At 37.2% G+C, this 20,381-nt stretch overlaps 1 protein-coding gene across 1 annotated transcript in view; it reads left to right on the top strand.

Moving 5' to 3' along the window:
• Positions 1-20,381, top strand: part of HELZ (helicase with zinc finger) — an 84,994-nt gene that overhangs the window by 18,456 nt on the left and 46,157 nt on the right. Inside the window, exons 3-11 of the mRNA XM_034067428.1 lie at positions 353-389; positions 3,753-3,877; positions 6,311-6,367; positions 7,180-7,228; positions 7,651-7,726; positions 10,279-10,477; positions 11,565-11,672; positions 12,037-12,334; positions 15,649-15,916. Of these exons, the coding sequence (XP_033923319.1) occupies positions 353-389; positions 3,753-3,877; positions 6,311-6,367; positions 7,180-7,228; positions 7,651-7,726; positions 10,279-10,477; positions 11,565-11,672; positions 12,037-12,334; positions 15,649-15,916 (1,217 nt within the window). The remainder of the gene's footprint in view (positions 1-352; positions 390-3,752; positions 3,878-6,310; positions 6,368-7,179; positions 7,229-7,650; positions 7,727-10,278; positions 10,478-11,564; positions 11,673-12,036; positions 12,335-15,648; positions 15,917-20,381) is intronic.

The raw sequence follows: 20,381 nt of genomic DNA on the forward strand, positions 1-20,381 counted from the left end.
TGTTTTTTCCTAGGTGTTGTGAGCTGCCTACAAACACACATAAAACATGGAGGGTTGGAACTAGATGATATTAAGGTCCTTTCCAACCCTAACTATGCTATGATTCTATATACTTTGCCCATTCGTGTTCCTCTCTTAAAATGTCTATTTGCTGAGAAACAGAAAAAGTCAGCATTCTAAGAATTAATTATACTACGTTTGACATGTGACTGCTGTTCTTTACATGTTGCACCCAGGAAAAGATGAGGTAATGGATTCTAAAACGCTTTAAGACACTTGTAATTCAAGCATGTCGTTGTTTGTGCTAACTGGAATGATGCCATCTTTAAACTTCTCATGTTTTACCTTTCAGAAAAAGTATGGGCAAGCAGATGAAGACTGTAGGCATGGTATGCTTATTTCTTTTTTTCATTACATAGTGTTATAAATTGCACTCAGTTGTCTGCATTTTAAAAACTGATGCCCAGATTTGTTAGTTTGCTAACAGTGATTTTTTTTTCCTAGTTAAAATGATGTGTCTGCTTCATAAGACTTTTTCTCCTTTTTTTTCTCCTTTTTTTTCTTCTTTTTTAGAGAGCTCTTACTATTTTCTAACTCATATTGAAGTACCAGAACTCAAATGCATGTCTTTGGCACAGTGGTGTATTTGGCTAATAGATAACTTAGTATATTATCATATAATAGACAGCTTGGTAGGATGGATGGCTAGTGTTAGGATTCATGTAAAGTTAAAGATAGCTGATGGTTCCGTCTTCCTGGGGACATGGTTGATATGTTGGTTTGCATTTTGGGACTTAATTCAGAGAAAAGATGATGTACTTACATTGATTTGTATTTATTAAAGCTTCTAAATGTGCATATGACACATTGAAGTTGAGCCTTTCATATTTCACTGCTTTGTGCAGTCATGGTATTTTTAATGGAATTAACCATCCTGCCTAATGTTCTGTTATCCATGTATAATGCAAGTGTCTCAAAACTCACTGAGAACTCTCTGCAGAGTTTGGTAAGCGTTGGAACCGAGCTTATCAGTTGGATTTGTAAAGAGAAGGTGGGTAGATCTCACCTTTCACTTGTTAGTTCCTTAACTCCTCTTGAATTTTAAAGACAGCTTTCTCAAACCGCAGCTTTGTTACACAGGCTGATACACTGTTCTGCCATTCCTGAGCTAGCAGTGGTGATCTTTAAATTGTTTGTTCTGGTTTTGTGTGGGTTTTGTTGTGTGTGGGGTTTTTTTGTGGCTTGCTTGGTTGTTTTAAATACATTTGTCTTCATTGATGCTCAAGTCTGGGGTATTTGTGTGGCTCTGCAGCCTGCTTGTGAAGGCCCACAGAATATAACTAAGAAAAGTAAACTTGCTTCTTGCTTCTGTAGGTGTGAAATTAAAGTTCAACAGATTTAAAAAGGCTGAATGTCACTTAATCAGTATCATGCTTAAAATAGTCTGGAGGTTTTTGTATTTTAAGCTGCTTCTTTTAACTGTTGATCTCTGCCAAGGGTGTAATATTCTGACTAACCTCACAGCTGTCTTTCGCGATGGCAAATCAAAGTGAGACACACACATGGAAAGATGAATGAAGGTGAAAGGAGGTAGGAGGGAGAAAGCTGTTTAATGAATAGGATTCTCATTGATGAGGTCTGATGGGTTTGTCATAGGGGTAGATTGGTGACATCCATCTGCGAAACTTTCTCTTGGCATATGTGTCAGTTATCAGGATATCAAAGAAGCTGTCATGTTAACTATTTTTCTTTTCTCACTGGATGGGCATAGAAGTGGGTGGAAGAGCAGCAGTGATGTCTGCTTTTTTTTCCCAATTAAGTAAAGAACTTTCAAATATAGCAGATAACAAAGGAATATCACCCGGTTTAATGGTAATTTCTTTAATTCATGCCAGCATGTTCTGCAAATATTTTTTCCAGATCTAAACCAGAGGACATTTTTCAACTTATTAATATCATATTTATGTATGTGTGTGAAAATGGTTTGTGTGTGTATTTTTGTATACACACACATTGTATTTTTATGACTGTATGTATGAACTAGCTGGCTGGGGTTCCCTAGGATGTGCTGTTACCAATTGTAGCCCAGCATCTGACAATTTAGAGTATCTGCATTTGTGATCCTGGAGGGTCTTAGTTTTAGTTTTATGTTTGAAAAACCCTTGGTTAAAAACAACCCTAGCATGGACTACTTGATACTCACACTTCCTTGATACTCTCTTTTCTCTTAGATAGACAGTTTTATTTAAGCTGCTGTTCTGTCTTTTTACAAGACTTGACATGTTGCATACCTATGACAGTGTTTTATTTTAACCTGCATAAGTACATTTGAAATAACTGGAGAAATAAAAGTTCTTTACAGTGTGCTGCCTGTAGCCTTACAAGGAATGATGGTACTTTGTAATCCATTAAATTATTCCACAAATCTTTACCAAAAGATACTGGTTGATGCGTTGTGTAAGTTTTTATGTGCAACTGTATGTTTTAGCTCGGTGATCCCGTGCCGTTAACGATATGAAAGATCGTAATTGGACATCCAGTCTTCGAGGTTAAAATAGCAAACTGTCAGACATGTTAAAGCTATTTCTGGCACGGCTCCTTCTGATTTGGGAAGTAAGCTCTATTTTTAGAAACATGGTCAGTATCATCAGAGTGGTGAATTCAGACTGATCTTTGAGGAGCTTTAGAGACAGGTTTTAGTTACCGTTTCATTCTGAAGAGATGCTGAGTTGTTTTTATGTAACTGTTTTGTGGGACTGTTTTTTCTTGCACTTTGTGTTAATGGTGCGAGCGGCTGTTGAGTGAGGAGTTTTGATTTATTATTCTCAAATGGAATCCTGAAGTTACAGTGAATGTAAAATTCCTGTTAGCATTAACAGGAGCTTCTTGCATCTGCATGAGTAGTGGTATAAACACAGACATTGATGTTGCCTGTGATAACAGTAATATATGTTATAATTCTGTAATCTTAAACAACTGTCCAGCCTTCTTTTCAACTCCCATGCTTAGCTTACTAGCTTTTTAGTCACTCTGGCATTTCATTTCTGGACAGGTAATATATATGATTAAGTGTTATTCCTGCTTGTCTGAAGCACGTCTATATCGTGAACTAAATCCTTTCACTGTTGGAAGTGTCAATGAAAGTGTCTGTTTGGCAGCTATCTGATCCAGTGCTAGAAAGCATTAGGAAAGTTTTCTGTTACACAGAGCCTGTAAATTTCTGGACTCAAACAATCGTTCCTATATCCTGCACTTTACAGTGTAAGTGAATAAAAGCCCTTTTAAAGTTGCAGGAATTGACCACGAGGAGGTTAGCTATATTTGGAAACGACAGGGCATGTTTTTTGTGAGCATGAATGGATCTTCCTGAGCATGTTTGTGTTACTGAGAGGTTGTTGGTTGCGATTTATTTTTTACCCTTTCTGTGAAGAGGAGGTTCTTTGTGTCTGTGTCAGATATTTGAATTTAACCTTCCCATATTTAATTTTTGTCTATTTTAGCATGTAAACATGACAGCCTTTTTTGAGCTCATGTACAGCTTGTACAGCTTTTCTTAGATGGTGGGAGACAAGTTTCGAGTTAATATTAGCCAAGATCAAGTAATACTTTAATCCCAGACTTGTCTTGCCAAGAAACCATGAATCAACCCACTTTTCAGACCTTATTTTCATGTTAAGGATGAAGGAAAACTGTATATAGTTTAATTAAATGTATACTGTGATGAAGCTAATGGCTGCTGATTTGTGTTGCAGTGCTGGGAGAGGGGCTGGCCAAGGGAGATGGATCTTTCCGTGCAGTGCTCTGCTGCATGCATCTTAAAGGGAAGCTGCAAATTGTGTCTAATGTTCTTTCCAAATCACTGATGGGTGAATCACTGGTAAGTGGGTTTGTTGCAATCTATATAATTTAAAAAGCAGTTTTGTATTTCCTTTTTTAAAAATGTGTGTAATAATGAACTTCTGTAAGGCTGCAACTAAAATGAGTTGTATGAAAACCACAATGCTAAGTATATGGGCACACATATTTCAGCAGGATGCCCCAGTTGCAGTAGCACTGTTTTAGAGGTGTTGATTCTTGGTTGCTGGCCTGAATCCTTAGGGAATACGAAAGAATTTTCATGTTTATGGGATTAACTAGAATAATGTAAATCTTAAACTTCTGCTTGCTTTGTTAAAGTTGTACCTAACATCATATGATTTTAAGCAGAAAAATGATTGATAGGACTTTTAAATAACTATCACATGATAAGTTGTAAGAGAGCATGAAAAGCCTTTCAGAAAAGAGCTCCAAACCTGTGTTATTTCCAGATGAAGATAAAGCTTTGAGTTCAAAGCTTCTATTTTACCCTTCAACTGTCAAAAGCTGTAAAGATGCTTTTAACCCCATTCAGTTAGTAACTGTTGTGACTCGTATGTGACTACTCATATGGGAACAGTTAGGGCCAGTAAGTTTTCACAGGATAGTGTCCTTTTTATTTCTGTAATCTAGATTAAATAGCATGCGGTTTGTCACCATGAACTGCTGGTGATGCTAAATCCAGAAATGTGGTCATAGCACAGACAAGAGCATTCCTCTGGTCAGACCATGAGGAATGTCTAAGTGACATCAGAAACTGTGGTAGGAAAGCCTATTACCTTGAAATTGGATCATGTCTCCTATACCTTGGTGCTTAACTTAATCAGGAGGTTGTTTCTGAGAGGCAGTTCTGTTTGTCTGTCTGGTATGTATCCTGAATTCCCTTCCCCCCTGCCATTGGCTATTTTTACATAAAGAAAAGGGTTTTTACTTTGTTTAGCTCATGTTTTCTAATGAAAAAATGCTTCATTGAAAAATTCCTGGTGAGGTCAAAAGAAACTTGCCTGCAGGGAAAACCCAGTAAAATAGCCAGAAGCTCCCTATCACAGGAAGTGTATAGTGCCCTTGTTTGGAGCTCTTGTGCAAATGAAGGTACTCAGTCTCTAATTCCAGAGTGTTGTCCCAAAGTAGAGTCTGAGATGTTTTTACAAGCTTTAGGTTGTAAGACACAGTTGTTTTCAGTAGGAATATTAAAATCAGCAACTGATTTAGTGACTTGTGCCATTGTATGAGAGAAGAAATTAAAGTCAGTTTCAGAATGAATTTATTGAAGGGTTGGAATCCATCCAGTTTCGTCCCCAGTGACTTAAGAGAGTGATTCTTGGTAACATGTTACCCTCTAATATGTTTAAGCTGAATTTGCAGCTGTCTCCTGAAGAAGTGAAAAATCAGTTTGAAAACAGCCTAAATGTGAGAATTGTTGAGTCTGTAAGTTTTCAGCAAAGAGTAATTTCTACTCCTCAGTAGCACAATCAAAATGTGAAGTCTAACAAATGTGCTAGCACTTAATTAAGTTTCTGTAAGAGATGACTGAAATAAAAACCACAGGTCTGGCTTCCTTTAATCAAAGGTTTGGCTTACTTGTGTGTGAAGTCATTACACTTAGCTATATATTGCAGATAAATTCAGTTTTGAAGGATTTTTATTTCACATGTAATATTAATATGCAGTTGCTTTTAGTTACATGGCTAATCCTTGCTTTTTAGTGAAAACTCTGAAAATCATGTAGTCTACATCAGAGCAGAAAGAGTTATGAAACTGTAGAAGCCAGTAGTTTCTAAAGTGGGTCCTTAAGAAGAAAGGGATCCATCACTGCAACTACAGTGAAACTTTATTGTATTACTTTAGAGCCAAAGTATTCCAGGAACCCTAGCATACAGTTCATGTATAGTGCTTCCCAGTAGTAGCTTACAAAGTGCTCTGTGAAGACAGTCAGTATCACTGTCCCCGTTTTGCAGATTGGAAACTGGGGCATGGAGAGGTGAAGTGACCTGCCTAAGGTCACCCAGCAGGCCAGCAGCCAAGCTGATGACAGAGCACAGGTCTCCTGAGACCTTGTCCATGACTACTCTGCATGTAGAGTACTGCTCTGCAGGGTAGCAATCAATAGATACTGCAGCTATTAATACTTGCCTTGAGTGGCAGCTAAACTTCATGAGAAGTTTTTTATTCTCCCAAGTTGTTCTGAGCACTCTGCTCTCTTGCATTGACCTGTATTGATACTTCCTGTAAGCCCAGTGCTGGTTTTGGCCATTGTAGAATTCCCTTTTTCACTCAAACGTTTGCTCAGTGTTTTGTAGTAGGTAATTTACAATTGTGCTTTCCAAGTCAAACTCATTTTTCCTTCTTGCCCTTCTCTGTGGTGGTGGTAGTGGGTGGGAAATGAACTTAGTTGCTGTGGTTTAATGCATGTTAAGGTTTGTTTGAAGTATTAATATTCTTTCTCCCTCCCCAGAACGGGATGGTAACTAAAGATCTGACACGACTGAAAACACTTCTTGCTGAAACAGAGGTAATAATGAGCATATTAGTGGAAAAATAATGAGCAGTACCTGAAAGAGCTGAAAGCCCCAGGAGATCCAGGCTCACTGTGAACATACTGGTTCAAACATCAGTGTTTCTACTGGTCTATTGGACTTTTCCACCTACCTCTCCAGGAGCCTTCATCACAATCTTGCATGATGTATGAGAAAATAGAGGAAGTTGCTAATATGCTGTTGACTTTCTTGAAGCAGAAAGTGGAAAGAATTCAAAGCATTTAGCTCTGCATTATTTATGTATTTATTATGTTTTTCTATGTTGGAAATGATTCTGAAATAATAAACATGACACATATCAATACCCTCTCAGTCACCTATTTTTTGTGTTAGGGGTTAATCTGTCATTTCTACTGATTAAATTGCCACTTCCTCTCCCCCCACCCCCCGGTGCTTTGTCATTGATATGGGCTTTATTTTTAGTGTAGATTCAAAGCTGCAAGACATCTTAATACAGTTCAGACTTGTGGCCTTTTAAAAGCTTCACTGCAGTCCACATTGAAATGATCACAGGGTGGAATTTAGACTTGTAAAAATCTCTCAGATTTTCATACAGCCATGACTACACTTGGGTGTTCCTGTCAGAATTCCTTTTATCAGTGGCTGCAATCCAATTAGGTTAATATGAAATTTATGTTTATGACTGAAAGGGATTTCAGACTTCTGTTAATGTTTTTGTATTGATTGTTCTGAAACACATTTTGACAGCAGAGAAGCCAGAGCAGTTCTTGTTGATGATATATTCCTATGTTCCTTTATAACTGTGGGATTTTTTGTATAATTGTAGGCAGCTGGTAAAGTACCATCAGGATATCATGTAGAAGATTTAGAAGAAGGTATGTAACTCAGTTCTAAAGCTACTTTATTTTGTAGTGAGAAGACTTGGATTCTGCTGAGTACTCAGCACTGCATAGTAGTCAAAAAGCAAAAAGGGGGCTTAGCTATCATGATGAGCCCTCAGGATTGAGGTGAAATTACCTCATCACTAACAGAATTTGGAGGCAGAAGTTTCTGTTTATTGCTAGAAGTGCTGTATCACAGCATGCTCTATTCTGCACATTGTTAGAAACTTGCCTTCATAACCTTTGGACCTTTGTCTACATCAGTTTGTTAGGATTGAAACTTAATTGTTGGTGGATAATTTTGCCTTGTGGACAAATACACTTTGGGTTGGAGTTTAGAGATAGAATTCTCTGGACAGTTACTATCTGACTCACTGGCAATTAGAGAAGTAACCAAAGTCTTGCCTCCTCTGCAGGGTCCCGGGATGGCTGGCACTTCCGCCCTCCACCCCGGGGAGTCACAAGCAGTGAAGAATATACGCTATGTAAAAGGTAAAATCATTGCTTTATATCACCATTCTCCAAGGGGCCCTAACATTTCTTCTGTTATTTAGCTGCTGACAGAATGATCAAGAGGTCAGGAAAATGAAGGCACTTGTTAGAACAGAGTTGATGTGTTCACAGGTATTTTTGAAAGATCAGTTTGTCTGGAAGTGCTTCAGTATATAAAATGGAAGAGTGCAGTTTGAGGGTCATTTTTCTAGTGACAGGTCAGCACGTGTCTTCTTCCCTTACCTTTTCTTATTTATGATAAAATAAATAGGCTTTGTTGATAGATGTGCTTTGTCTCCCGATGAATAAAATGTTTGTAGAACTTTCCTGCAGATCTCATTATTTCCATTCTGCATAAGCTGAAATAACACAGAGTTGCCTTGCTCAAAATCCAGTGGCTTCTACTGGATTCTCCTCCTTGTCTTTTTCAGTTGTCAAGTCAATATTGCCTGGAGTTTTTGTTATTAATTATCAGTATTTGAATAAAACCATGTTAATGTAGGTGGGGAGGAACCATCGGTATGCACTTGATTCTGCAGTATATATAACTGATGAAAATAAGTTATTTTAGAAACATCAGCAGGAATCTGACCTGGTTTTTAAATGACACAACTGAATCGCTGAATTTGGGCTATTTTTTGGCATGATTTTCCAAAGATGTTAAATGTTGGCATCTTTTGCTGGCTTTCAGTGTATCTGGTGTATATTCAGCAGTTTTGAAAAAGCAGATATTTACAATTTTTAGTTCCTGATGATTGTCTGTTGAGTAACATCTATATCATGTTTCCAGCCCTTGTTCTGAAACAGTTTTTCACTGAAGCTGTAATTAGCTTTATGCACACTGTTAACCCTTGCAGTGAGAAGGATGTGCCTTACTCAGCAAATCCATGTGGACAGTATCATTCTGACCATGCACTAAAGATTTTAGTTCCTTATGAGGAGGCAGTTACAGCTACTGAATAAGAATTCTTGAAGCTCTGGTTTGTTTTCCCCCTGTGTGCTGTAAAGCCGTAGGAGTACAGCATATTTATTCTAGATAATGAAGCCATGGAATTGCAGGAGGTATTAAATAAGAAACTAAAAATGAGGGAAAAATAGTGCCTGTTAAAAATACGAACAATGAGAATGTGGAAAACTTGCATAACGGTGACAAATGTTAAGGTAATATGCTTTCCAGTGAAATAATGAAAGGAAAACCGCTTGATTTTAAACCTGATAATAACAACAGGTCAACAATTTTTTATGCATGTGTTCTATTTACTGTGGGCCATGAAAATCATAATTGTACTTTAGCATTCTAATGCAGTGGTGAATTGGAAAATTTACAATAAAAATACTGAAAATGACTGCCAAGAAAAATATCTTAATTTGGAGTAAGGAGTGTAGCTTTAGAACACCTTTAGCAACATCACAATATGTATCATGCTTATTTTATTTGCAATTTGGGCATGCAAACCTTTAAATACTTAAACAGTTCTTGAAGGAAGAGTGTATGCCAAATTATAACCACTGATACAAGGGTGGCCTAGATATCCAGGTACTTTTGCTGCAAGGTTTTCACGCTGTAGTCAGGTGGTATTTGTTTTTGTCAGCATAGCTCAAAGTTCACATTCTAATTCACGTTACATTACATAATGTATTTACTATGGAAAGGTTATTATGAAGACATTCTGCTGTCTTCATTCATGATGTGGGGTCCTGACTTGCTGTATGTTTCTAGTCTTGGTGCATCCTTTCTTTTTGTATAGTAACTCATCAATGTAGGAAGAGATTAAATTAATTCCTTATAGTCTCCGTATGCAAACCAATCGGACCTCTGGCCTGATGTTTATTCTGTATATCCACTACTTTCTTAGAACTGTCAGAACTTACCCCTCCCATTTGATTCTTCATTTTGTCATCTAGTTTTTAAGTGCTTCAGTTTTGAAGAATGCTGAAGGTGCAACTACTGCTGTTTTATAATTTTAATGCAAAGTTTAATTAGAAAAATAGTTCCCAAGTTAGAGGCATTTGCCCAGACTTGCAATAAATCCTGAGAACTGGAATTCTTAAATGTGTATAGGTGCTTGGAATGATGCATTAGCACATGACATTAAATTACAAATGTAATACTTGAACAAATCCTTTAGCTCTGCAAAATTAGATCCTTTTGGTTTGATACACCCTTTGCAAAGAAGAGGATTAAACCTTGAGAGGTGATGTGTGTGTAGGTGTATTTAGTAGGAAGGACCATGTGATGTCACTGTTGCTCTAGGAAAAACTGCTGAATGAGTATTTATCAGCTAATAATGTAACTATTGGAGGAACTCATGTTGTATCTTCCCTTTGCTCCTGATGAACAGTGTTGATGAACAGGCTGCTGCCTCTATTCCAAAATGCTGGGTACATATATATGTATTTATATATGTATATCCAGTTAAGTTTGTGTGAACTAAATTGCCTTCATTTCTGCGAGAAAGACTCAAGCTTGAAAAGTATAATTTTGGTAATATTTTTTTTTTAATTGGAGACCAAAAGGTTTAAGACATAATCATGTTTCCTATTTTATGTAGATTTTTAGAGCAAGGGATCTGCAGGTACGGTGCCCAGTGTACTTCAGCACATTCCCAGGAAGAGCTAACAGAATGGCAGAAACGATATGCTTCCCGCTTGATCCGATTAAAACAGCAGAAGGAAAACAAGCAGTGTTCAGGCAGTTATATGGAAACCTTGATTGAGAAATGGATGAACTCGTTATCTCCTGAGAAAGTGGTAAGGAAAATATACTGCTTCCCTATATGCTCATATTTAAAACTAACAGGTGTGCCTGGTTTTGGCCCTTAATGTCAGAGCTGGTTGAATTTCTCCTTACCAAGAAAGTGTCCAACCATTTTGCTCCCCTTTCCATCCTGCCCTATGTCTTACAAAGATACCAGAGGCTTAAGCTGATATCTACAAGGGTACTTATTCTTTTCAGGAATTCAGTAGAGTTTGTGAGTTACAGCTTGTAGGTTAATCACAGCTCATTAATTTTGCATAGCTACTCTTCCCAGTGCAGGGCGGGTCAGCCAAGTCTCATGGTATTGTTCCTGTTCCTTGCCTAGATGGCAGAACTTACTAAACTGGGAACAATAAATGGCAAAGCTTGGTGGAGAATACTCTTGTTTGTGCATGGCTCCTTATGTTTGCCTGCAGCTGCAGGCACTTGTATGTAGAGCAGCCAAACCCCCAAATGTTTAAAGCAGTTTGTATACCAGAGTGTGGGGTATGGATGTGATCAAACTTAGCAGCCATTTGGAATATCAAAGGAAGTTTTTGTGGCGTTCGACCAGCTCTACACACCACTGACCCTAAGGAGTTTTCAGTCCATCTATTGTTGATTAAAATCTAGGAAGAGTAGACTTTCTATTCAAAGTGTATTAATGAGTAGGAAGCCTCATTCTAGTTTCCTGATGTCTCGAGGAGTCTCATTGATGTCATGAGATCTGGGGTCTTCTGGAAATGAAGTCTTTGGGCCTTGTTTTATTAGATCCTTCTTTCCAAACCAAATCTTGTTCTGCTTTAAATGTTTACAATTAAGCTGGTTTTTGAAAGTCAAGTCCTGCAGTTAATTGTCCTTTAATGGTTACATGCTTCACTTACATAGTATGACCTAGCAGATTTGGCTTGCTTGTCTCTCTGAATTAACACTTTTTTTCATTAATGTGAAAGTCACTTCACAGGACTTGCATCAATCCTGCATAATGTAGGAAACCATTTTTTTTCCATTTCCTGTTAAAAATTACTACCTTTCTCTGATTATTTTTATTTTGATACTACCTGTAGAAGTTTAACCGTATCTTCTTTTGTTTTAATCTAGCTTAGTGAATGTGTAGAAGGAGTGAGAGTAGAACATAATCCTGAGCTATCGGTAACTGTCACAACCAAAAAGTCCCATCAGACATGGACATTTGCTCTCACTTGCAAGGTAGGACTACTTATCTTTTGAAAATGAGTCTGTAATAGCTAGAATGCAACTCACAAACGTTGTTATTAAGATTCCAGTTGCATAATTCTTCTTAAAATAGAGAAACTTCCTAGCACCATCACTTCTCTCTGTCTTACAGACATCTGTAAGACATTATCTGTCAGCAACAGACATTATCTGTCAGCAACTCTGGTGATCATGTATTGACTGGCCAGGTTTCTGGAAAGCAGGCAGGACTCTTACCTGCTCTGAGAATCTGAAGTTCTTATAAGCTCTCATTCTCTGATTGCATGTGATTATAGGCTCGAAATAATTTCAGGTTTCCAATATGCTGTCATTTCAACCTCTGTCTTTTTTTTTCTAGCCTGCAAGAATGCTGTATCGAGTGGCATTGCTTTATGATGCCCATCGCCCACATTTTAGTATCGTTGCAATATCTGCTGGAGACAGCACTACCCAGGTATCCCAGGAAGTTCCAGAAAACTGTCAGGAATGGATAGGAGGAAAGATGGTCCAGAATGGAATAGATCATTATATATACAAAGTCAGTATAGCATTTAACACAGAAATCTTTGGAACTTTTCGCCAAACTGTTGTATTTGACTTTGGATTAGAGCCAGTCCTCATGCAACGAGTAATGATTGATGCTGCTTCAACTGAAGGTAATGTATTAAAAAATGTGTTTGGAATAGGGGAAACATTTCATGCTGTTGTCTTCTCTTTCACAGTTATGGGCAGAACAGCATCTGTATTAACAGCTAATGAATGTATTTCACTGTATGTTATGTTCATCACGTGTGTGAATATAAATAGTAGACAAAAGCTTCAGAGGATGTAAATAAGGCAGATGACTGGAATATGACTATTATGGCTCCTAAATCTTGACAAAATGCTGGGAATTTCTGGTTTGGTATATTTTATAAACCATTTTGATATATCCCTGCCCATGGCAGGGGGGTTGGAACTGGATGATCTTAAGGTCCTTTCCAACCCTACCTATTCTATGGTTCTATGTCTGAAGGCAGCACTGGAAGTTGTAAGTATTTAAGGGTTTATAATTGTTCTTGTACTGATGAAAATGTTAAAAACATAGAAAAAGGTCACTAAAGAGATTGTTTCTGTGTAAGAATACACCTGGTAATTCTTTCATTAGTTAAAGCAGACTATTTGAGTTGTGTGTGGGCCTTTTGTTTGGTTTATTTTCCTCCCCTTCTGATATCTGACTAGGGTTGTCAAAAGCAAGAGACTGAGTGTAGACTTGTAACTCAGTGAGTTGCTGTTGACATAAATGTTGAAAATATAAAGGAAGTGTAACTTTATTTTTGCATGTGTTGCAAGAAAATACCCCCTGAACTATGTGTTACTGTAAGGGTTGTATTCTGTTTATGAAACTGATGAGTGCCTCTCAGTTCAAACCTGAAATAACTCTTATCAGGAAGATGTCAGTGAATTGAAAGATGTTTGAAGAGGTGCAAACAAGAAGGAAGTACTTTGATTTATGGTTAAAAGGTAAAAAGAGCTAAATATAGGTCACTGTGTCACTTGGCAGCAAGCAAGGGGGTGGGTTAGTGTGGTAGTTTTTAATGAGATCTTGACAGATAAAAACACAAAAGAAACAGAATTGTAGCACTGGGGTCTAAGCAGGAAAAAGAAGGAAAAAAGATGTAACTAAGAAAACAGCAGTTTTCTGTTCTTGGCGTTTATTTTCAAGAACAAGCTAACATTTGCAGCATTAACAAAAAGAAACTATAAATAACAAATACCAAAGATCGTGAACTGCTCTTTCAGATGACCTAAGTACTTGTAGCCAAGAGCAGGAAGACCGTCCAAGCTGTAATGTCTCTTGAAGCTGAGGACATTGCATTACGAATGAGAAACTGCTTAGAAGCAAGGCTGTGGTCTTTTCAGGAGCTATTATATGATCTCCATTTAAAGATGTGGGTAACCACAGCTGACAGGCTTCCAAAGACATTGAGTTTGTGGAGAATACGTGTCCTTTTATTGTAAACCTGTTTAAGATCAAGAGAACCAAGCCGTAACTTATTTGCCAAGTCAGAGTTACTGTCAAAGCAGTCTATGATCTGGGTCCTTGTTCGCTCGAATTACTAACCAGAGATACAAGGAATACTCAAGTCCATATGCAAGTGGTGGATGAAGTTGAAATAGCACTCCCTAGCATTAGATACTGATACTTGCTTTTCACGTATTGCTTGTCTGTGTGCAGGGGGATACTGAAGTCTTCAAGCAGGTTCTTACTAATATTTTCATTTCAAATGAAAAGAGTGCTGAGTGCTTTACAGATAAATATAGGGAGAACATTCTGGGCTTTTTTGCTAAGCTAATCTAAGAAGCGTGTAAGCAGGCAAGTGAAACGGATAACTTTTGGCTGTGTGTCCAATTCCATAGTTTCTTTCAGTATATATGAATTGGGATCTCATGGAAGTGCTTTTCAAACAGAAAAAGAAGTCTCTATAGTTCCTTGTAATTCAGGATCCTGTCTCATTACCTGAACAGGAAAGAAAGGTCTATGTTAAAATATTTTAATGAAGGAGCTTCCCTTCTGCATTTTGAAATCTTTATTTGCCAGGAAAAAAGAAAAAAAGAACTAAGAGAAGCTTTCTGTGCACTGAGAATGTACAAAATGCCCTTTAAGAAAGGGTCACGGTATGCGCAATCTGTGCCAGGAACTGTTTGTGTCAGGCTTCCAGTGGAAGCCTCTCAAGTGCTGGGAATTAAATGGCTGTCTTTCCAGCAAACAAGGACTCCATCCCAGCATAATTACTGAGCTTTTTGATCTGACGTATGGTTAGTATGAGAGAAATCAGTTCCGGTGAAATGGTTTCAAACACAGAAGCCACAGAAACATAGACTTTTTCTTGCCATACAACCAATATGGTTTGAGCTCGAGGTAGATACTTAAGTGTGGCTTGTTGATGAACATGAGATTAGTAAAATAAGCTACATTCCTGTAGCTGTAGTCAAGCTGGACTGAGATTTCTTTGCCTAAAAAGCTGGTTTCCTTCTTCTTAGAATAATGACAGCCAAGATGATGTTAAGTATCTAATTTGAATTTGAAAATGTCTTTTTTGCACATTTTTCAGCGTTGGTGTGATATCCTGGATACCCATCTTAAATCTTATTCAGACATAATACATTAAGATATCATAGCTTCACTATAAATGCCAAATATTTTCAGCTCTGCAATTTAACTGCAATTTTGTTAACTGATGCACTGTTGTCATAGTGTTTTTGTGGTGTTAATGGGTATATTTTGGGTGGCTCTAGACAATGCTTGGTTGTCTGCTTCTCATTTAAGCTATGTGGTCTCTGAAATAAGGATATACTGAAAAATTATTTTCCTTTTATTTTACTAACTTTGTATTTAACTATATATATATATATATGTTAGGTTACATTTCCAAAGTTTTGCCTAGCAAACTCACTTTAGCCATAGAATGAAGCTGTCTGCAGCCTTTTTTTAAAGGCTTTCACACTCTTGCAAATCTAATGATCCCTGACCATCTAGTTTTATCAATTCATTTTTATTACCTTTTAAATTTTATAGTATATATTGTAAGGTTCTTCACTCCTTTGTATTTTTGAAGTGAGATGTTGTTGCCATTAGGCTTTGAAAGCACATTGTAATGCCAAGTCCTTCAAAGTAGCTTGTGATTATTAAAATATAAGTGCTGTCCTGCTTTGTCTGTGTTAATTTAATTTTCTGTCTATAGACTATTTTATTTTATGATATTGTTTGAGAGCCTGCTTACTCTTTGTAGATACCTGAAAAACAGGGATGGTAAGTACCAACAATGAACTTACTAAAGCTGTTGTAGACAGAGGAGACTCTTACCTGCATTTCGTTCATTGTCTCTAATAGGATTGTGTTCAGTAGAGCTTACTTGTTTTTAAATAAAACCCAAGCACAAATGGAGTTTGAACTTACTACCTTTCCCTGTTGTGTGTCTACATCTAGATCTTGAATACCTGATGCATGCACGGCAACAGCTACTAACCACAGCTAAGCGTTGGGATTCTACTTCTAAGACTATTGTAGAATTTGAGCCTAATGAAACTACTGAATTGGAGAAGAGCCTTCTTTCCAGATACCAAATCCCTCTGTCTGCTGACCAGTTATTTACACAATCTGTCCTGGACAAATCATTGACCAAGACCAACTATCAGTCACGGCTCCATGACCTCCTTTATATTGAGGAAATAGCACAGTATAAGGAAGTTAGCAAGTAAGTGATACCTTTATAACATATTTCTTCGATATTTCTTGGTGCCCTGTTGAAATGAGGATGGCAACTTTTCTCATTAAACCTACGTGCTTGATTAAGATACTGAGTTTTCCTGTTTCTTTGAAATGAATTTGAGTCTGAGTCTGGAAATAATAACTAATTTAAAACAAATAGTATGTATTGGTGCCCCTATGGAGGCACTAAACAGCAATGTTTTGTTAATGTCTGGATAATAAGTATTTTTGTTTAGTTTTTTTGGCTCTATATACAAAAAGATATTAATAATAAAATCCATATATTTGTTCCTTGGTGAAAGTAGGCTATAGCAAAGAAATATACAAAGTCATTGTATAAAGGGTTGAATTGTGCGTGGATCAGGCTCTGACCTTACAATGATGTGGCAGCTGACTTCATTATATTTATTCTCTAAATAGGCTGAAACTGAGTTTCTGAATGAAAATACCTAATAAAAGGCTCATAGTGTACATTGTTTGTATTGTTCTGTCTTTAGGTACTATGTACATAGTACCCAACTGGATTAGCTGCACAAATACAGAGTTAGGAAAAAGATGTGAATTTCCCAGGTATAGACTCTCATGGGGCTTTTTTCTGTAGTTTGATATTTGTGGTTCAAAATTTTGCCTGCATTCACATGATACAAAAGAGTTTTAAAGTATTGCACTACTCACAATGGACAGTCAAAGGGTATAACTTCCCTTTAACCTAACTTGGTAGCAGATTTAGTGCTATCCATGAGCTAAGTCCCAAATCGGAAATGTCTTCTAGACAAACAGTCATGGAGATACAAAGGTTCAGCTGAATCACTTCTCTAGAATTCAGGAAGAAAATACTATGAGTAGTTGTATTTCTAAAGCTTTGAAAGCAGAAAAATGGTTCAGTTACTTTTTTGTATCTCAGATGGAGGGCAGTGTATTTGAACTATTTTTCTTCATATCTTTCATTGCTGCTGTGCTCTGCTCTTGAGCTGGAATCTAACATATGGAAGAATCATGCTTGAGCACTGTTTTCAGCATACAGAAATGTTCTCTGTCATACATATTTATAATCAGGTTGACTTTTCTAAGACTTTTTAAACGGAAGTGGCTTTAAAGGAAACATTATGAAGTATGGCAAAGGAGTAAACAATATATTTACTGAGTGAATGTTCACATTGACAATTACACTCATGCCTCATAGGAAACCAGAAAGTAGCATGCCTGTAGAAATGAAAGAAAAGCAAGTGTATCCTGTGTGTAATGCTTCCCCTTTGGACAACTTGGTGCAGTGATAAGTTATTGCTCTTCTTTTTCTGCCTAGCAGATTAATAGAAGTAAGTTTGAATAATGTTCTTGTAATCTTCTGTTTTGATGGTGTTGATGACAGAAATACTCTTTTGATCTTGTAGCTGACCCACTTTATCGCAATGAGGCTCAAACTAGCACACTCTTCTGATCCTTTGTGGCTAAGATCACACACTTGCTATTCTCTAGTGAAGCATCAGGGTTGCAAGCCTAGAAGCAGGCCCAGAAATACAAACGCAAGTGGGTTGTGGTACCTCTGAAGTTGTGCTACGATTGAAAATGTGGATGAGCTGCTGCTCTCTGATGGGTTCGTGTATGTGTATTGTAACAGTAGTAAGTAGTGTTGTCAGTGTGGCCTCTTAAGATGAGACTGGAATAATACGAGTGTCTGCAGTTCAGGCTGGAGTGCAGTGTTGGCTTTTAAGAATGTTGATGGTTTCTCACTTTCTAGGAAAACACTGTCTCAGCCTTTATGTGGGATCGTCTGAGTGGAACGACTGAAAATAATGAGAGGAAGGTTGCAATGGCTTTAAAAGTCTTGAACTCGGTGATAAGGGAGCTCATTCTGGATAGTCTCAGAGAGCTTTACTTTAAATCATGGTTATTTTAGTATTTCAAGAGGTGTTTATAAAAATTACTTCACATTAGTACATCGTAGGAGTAATAAGGGAGCCAGGGCTGTCTTATTTCTGAATGCAAGCATACTCTGAAGGAAAAGCAAAACAATGTTGATCTTGATACTGGTTTGGGAAAGGGTTGCCCTATGTGATGATTTTAAAGCCCTTCCTTTCTCTCTCTTGCACGTTCAAAAGAAAATCACATAAGTGTTGGAGTGGCTAGAACTCTGTTTTCTTGTATGGACATTAAAAAGTGTGTGGTGTGACATACAGCTCCTTCCATGCAGAATTACAGAGCAGAATTATCCTAAAGGCTGTGAAAACTTAAAGCACTGGCTTTGATGGAAAAGAAATTTGCTTTTGCCATGACTGTTTATTACATTTATCAGTACATAGGGAAGTGTCACACTGCATGCCCTGTCTTAACTCCCCATGTGTGAATGTGCGAGCAAATGTGTTAACTGCACTTTTAAGAAAGGTGTTACATGGGGCTTTGTTCAGAATGGGGTTTATTGCCTTTTTGCTGTTTATTGTTTGCATTGGTACCAGATGGATTAATGATTTATGAAGTCTTTCTCTAATTTCTGTGGTTTTAATTATGAACAACAGGCTGGGTTTTTTTAGGTGGTTTCATTAGCACTGCAATTAGGCTGGATTTTTGAGGTGCTTAAGAGAAAACATAAGTATTTGTTTGATTTGTATAAGACTGAAACCCTCTTCTTGTATAAACCAGTAAAACAAGAGTGAGGAATGGTTGAAAGAAGCAAATTCTGATTTTTTAAATCTAATTCTTAAAGGTTTTTGTAGTTTAACAATTTGCCAGAAGGTGTCAGCTTGCTCACTGGAAACTGCTTTATACTCTCTAATCCTTAGACTCCCTTTAGCACAGCAGAGTCAGTTCAGTCATGAAGACACTAACTTGTGCCTTGTCTCAGAATGGTAATACTGGTAATACTGTATCCCAGTATGTGTTTACAAATTCGACTTTGAGAACAAGCTGCAACACATTCAGCAGCAGAGGAATTCAACTTTGGGAAAGTTTTAACCAAATCAGTTCACAATTGCAAGTGATTGTATCTTAGTAATAATACCAAGCTCTTGGTTTCTGTGTTAAACATTTTATATAGTATTTAACTGTCATCTGAATGAGGTATGAGCTGGGTTAGATGTTGCTAACTTGCTGATAGCTCCTTTGGAATAGTGCAGCATTCATATAGAAGAAAGTTTGCTTTTTGGTTTAGTTTTGGGTTTTTTTTTAAGCACGTGTGGAAATTGGGTTGCACCTAATTCTAATGAAGTACATGCTTTTCAGTGATTGCTTTAACTGTAGCCTGGGCAGTAACATCTGTGGTTAGGGATGGACCAGACAAATCCATGCTCACTAAGAAACATCTTGGGCTTTTTGAGTGAAGGAGTGTGAAATTCGGATGTCATTTACTGCCCATATTCTGTAGAGAAGCAAGTACCACGAGGGGGCAAACTTGCAGTTTTTGTGCAACACCCATGATTTGCCAGATACTAAAACAATAGCTTTGGTTTGGTAGATCTTTGATTACCAGGTGAGCTCAAATGTTGGACTTGTATTGTTACAGGCTTTTGATTGATATTAAAGGAGTTAAACGATAAATAACCAACCTAATAGGTTTAAGTAAATATTATAAGAAGAGCAGATAAAATAAAAACAGTTTGAAAATTATTGTAATAGAATTATTTTTTTTCCCATTATGTGTTTTTTTGCTTTTTTTGCTTTTTTTTTTACATTTCTGAAAGCGTTTGGTTTTCACTTTTTTTTTCCCCCCTGTAATTTGTTCCAAATTCAGGAAATAGATCCTGAGAAGAGAACTGAATGTTGTTAGTGTGACAGACCTTTTACCTCTTTTATTCTAAAACCAGGTTGAAACAACCTGTTTAAAACAAATGTATTTGTTATACCTGTAATTGCAGGAGGAACTTGCTCGTAGGAATTCTGTGGCTAGATGATCTGTGTGGCTGCTGTGATGCTATTCCCCGATTCCAGATAAAATCTTCTTGTAATGCATATGTTCTGATTTATTTTTTTCCCCAGAAATTTTAATCAATCCCTCTGTATTATGGGTATAATAATACCATTTACCTTTTGAGATGTAAATTACCCTCTGTGGTGTGCAGCCTGGAAGAGATGAGTGAAATAAATAGGCTCTCCCTCTGTTCTTAGCTTGCATGTCTCTTGAATACCTAACATAAGCCTACAAACTATTTAAATAGAAATTGTCTGCTCTAGGACACGCACGAGAACTCAAATTCACCCTAAACTTCTTTTGGTCTCAGATACTATCTAGTATTTTGATTCTTTCCTGTGAGGGTCCTTTTTGTAAGCTTCAAAGACGTTAATTCTTTTAAATGTATGTTTTATAGGCTATAATCAAAAGGAAAATGTGTGAACATCCAGCAGCTATATACCTAGGGAGGGCTAGATTTGCTCTACTTCATGTTCAGAAGTTACACATTCAGAATGTAAGGCAGTGACTGAGTCGTCAGTCTCAAGATACGAAATTTCTGAATGTGAGA

The sequence above is a fragment of the Melopsittacus undulatus genome, chromosome 11 (assembly GCF_012275295.1).
Source record: "Melopsittacus undulatus isolate bMelUnd1 chromosome 11, bMelUnd1.mat.Z, whole genome shotgun sequence".
NCBI lineage: Eukaryota > Metazoa > Chordata > Aves > Psittaciformes > Psittaculidae > Melopsittacus > Melopsittacus undulatus.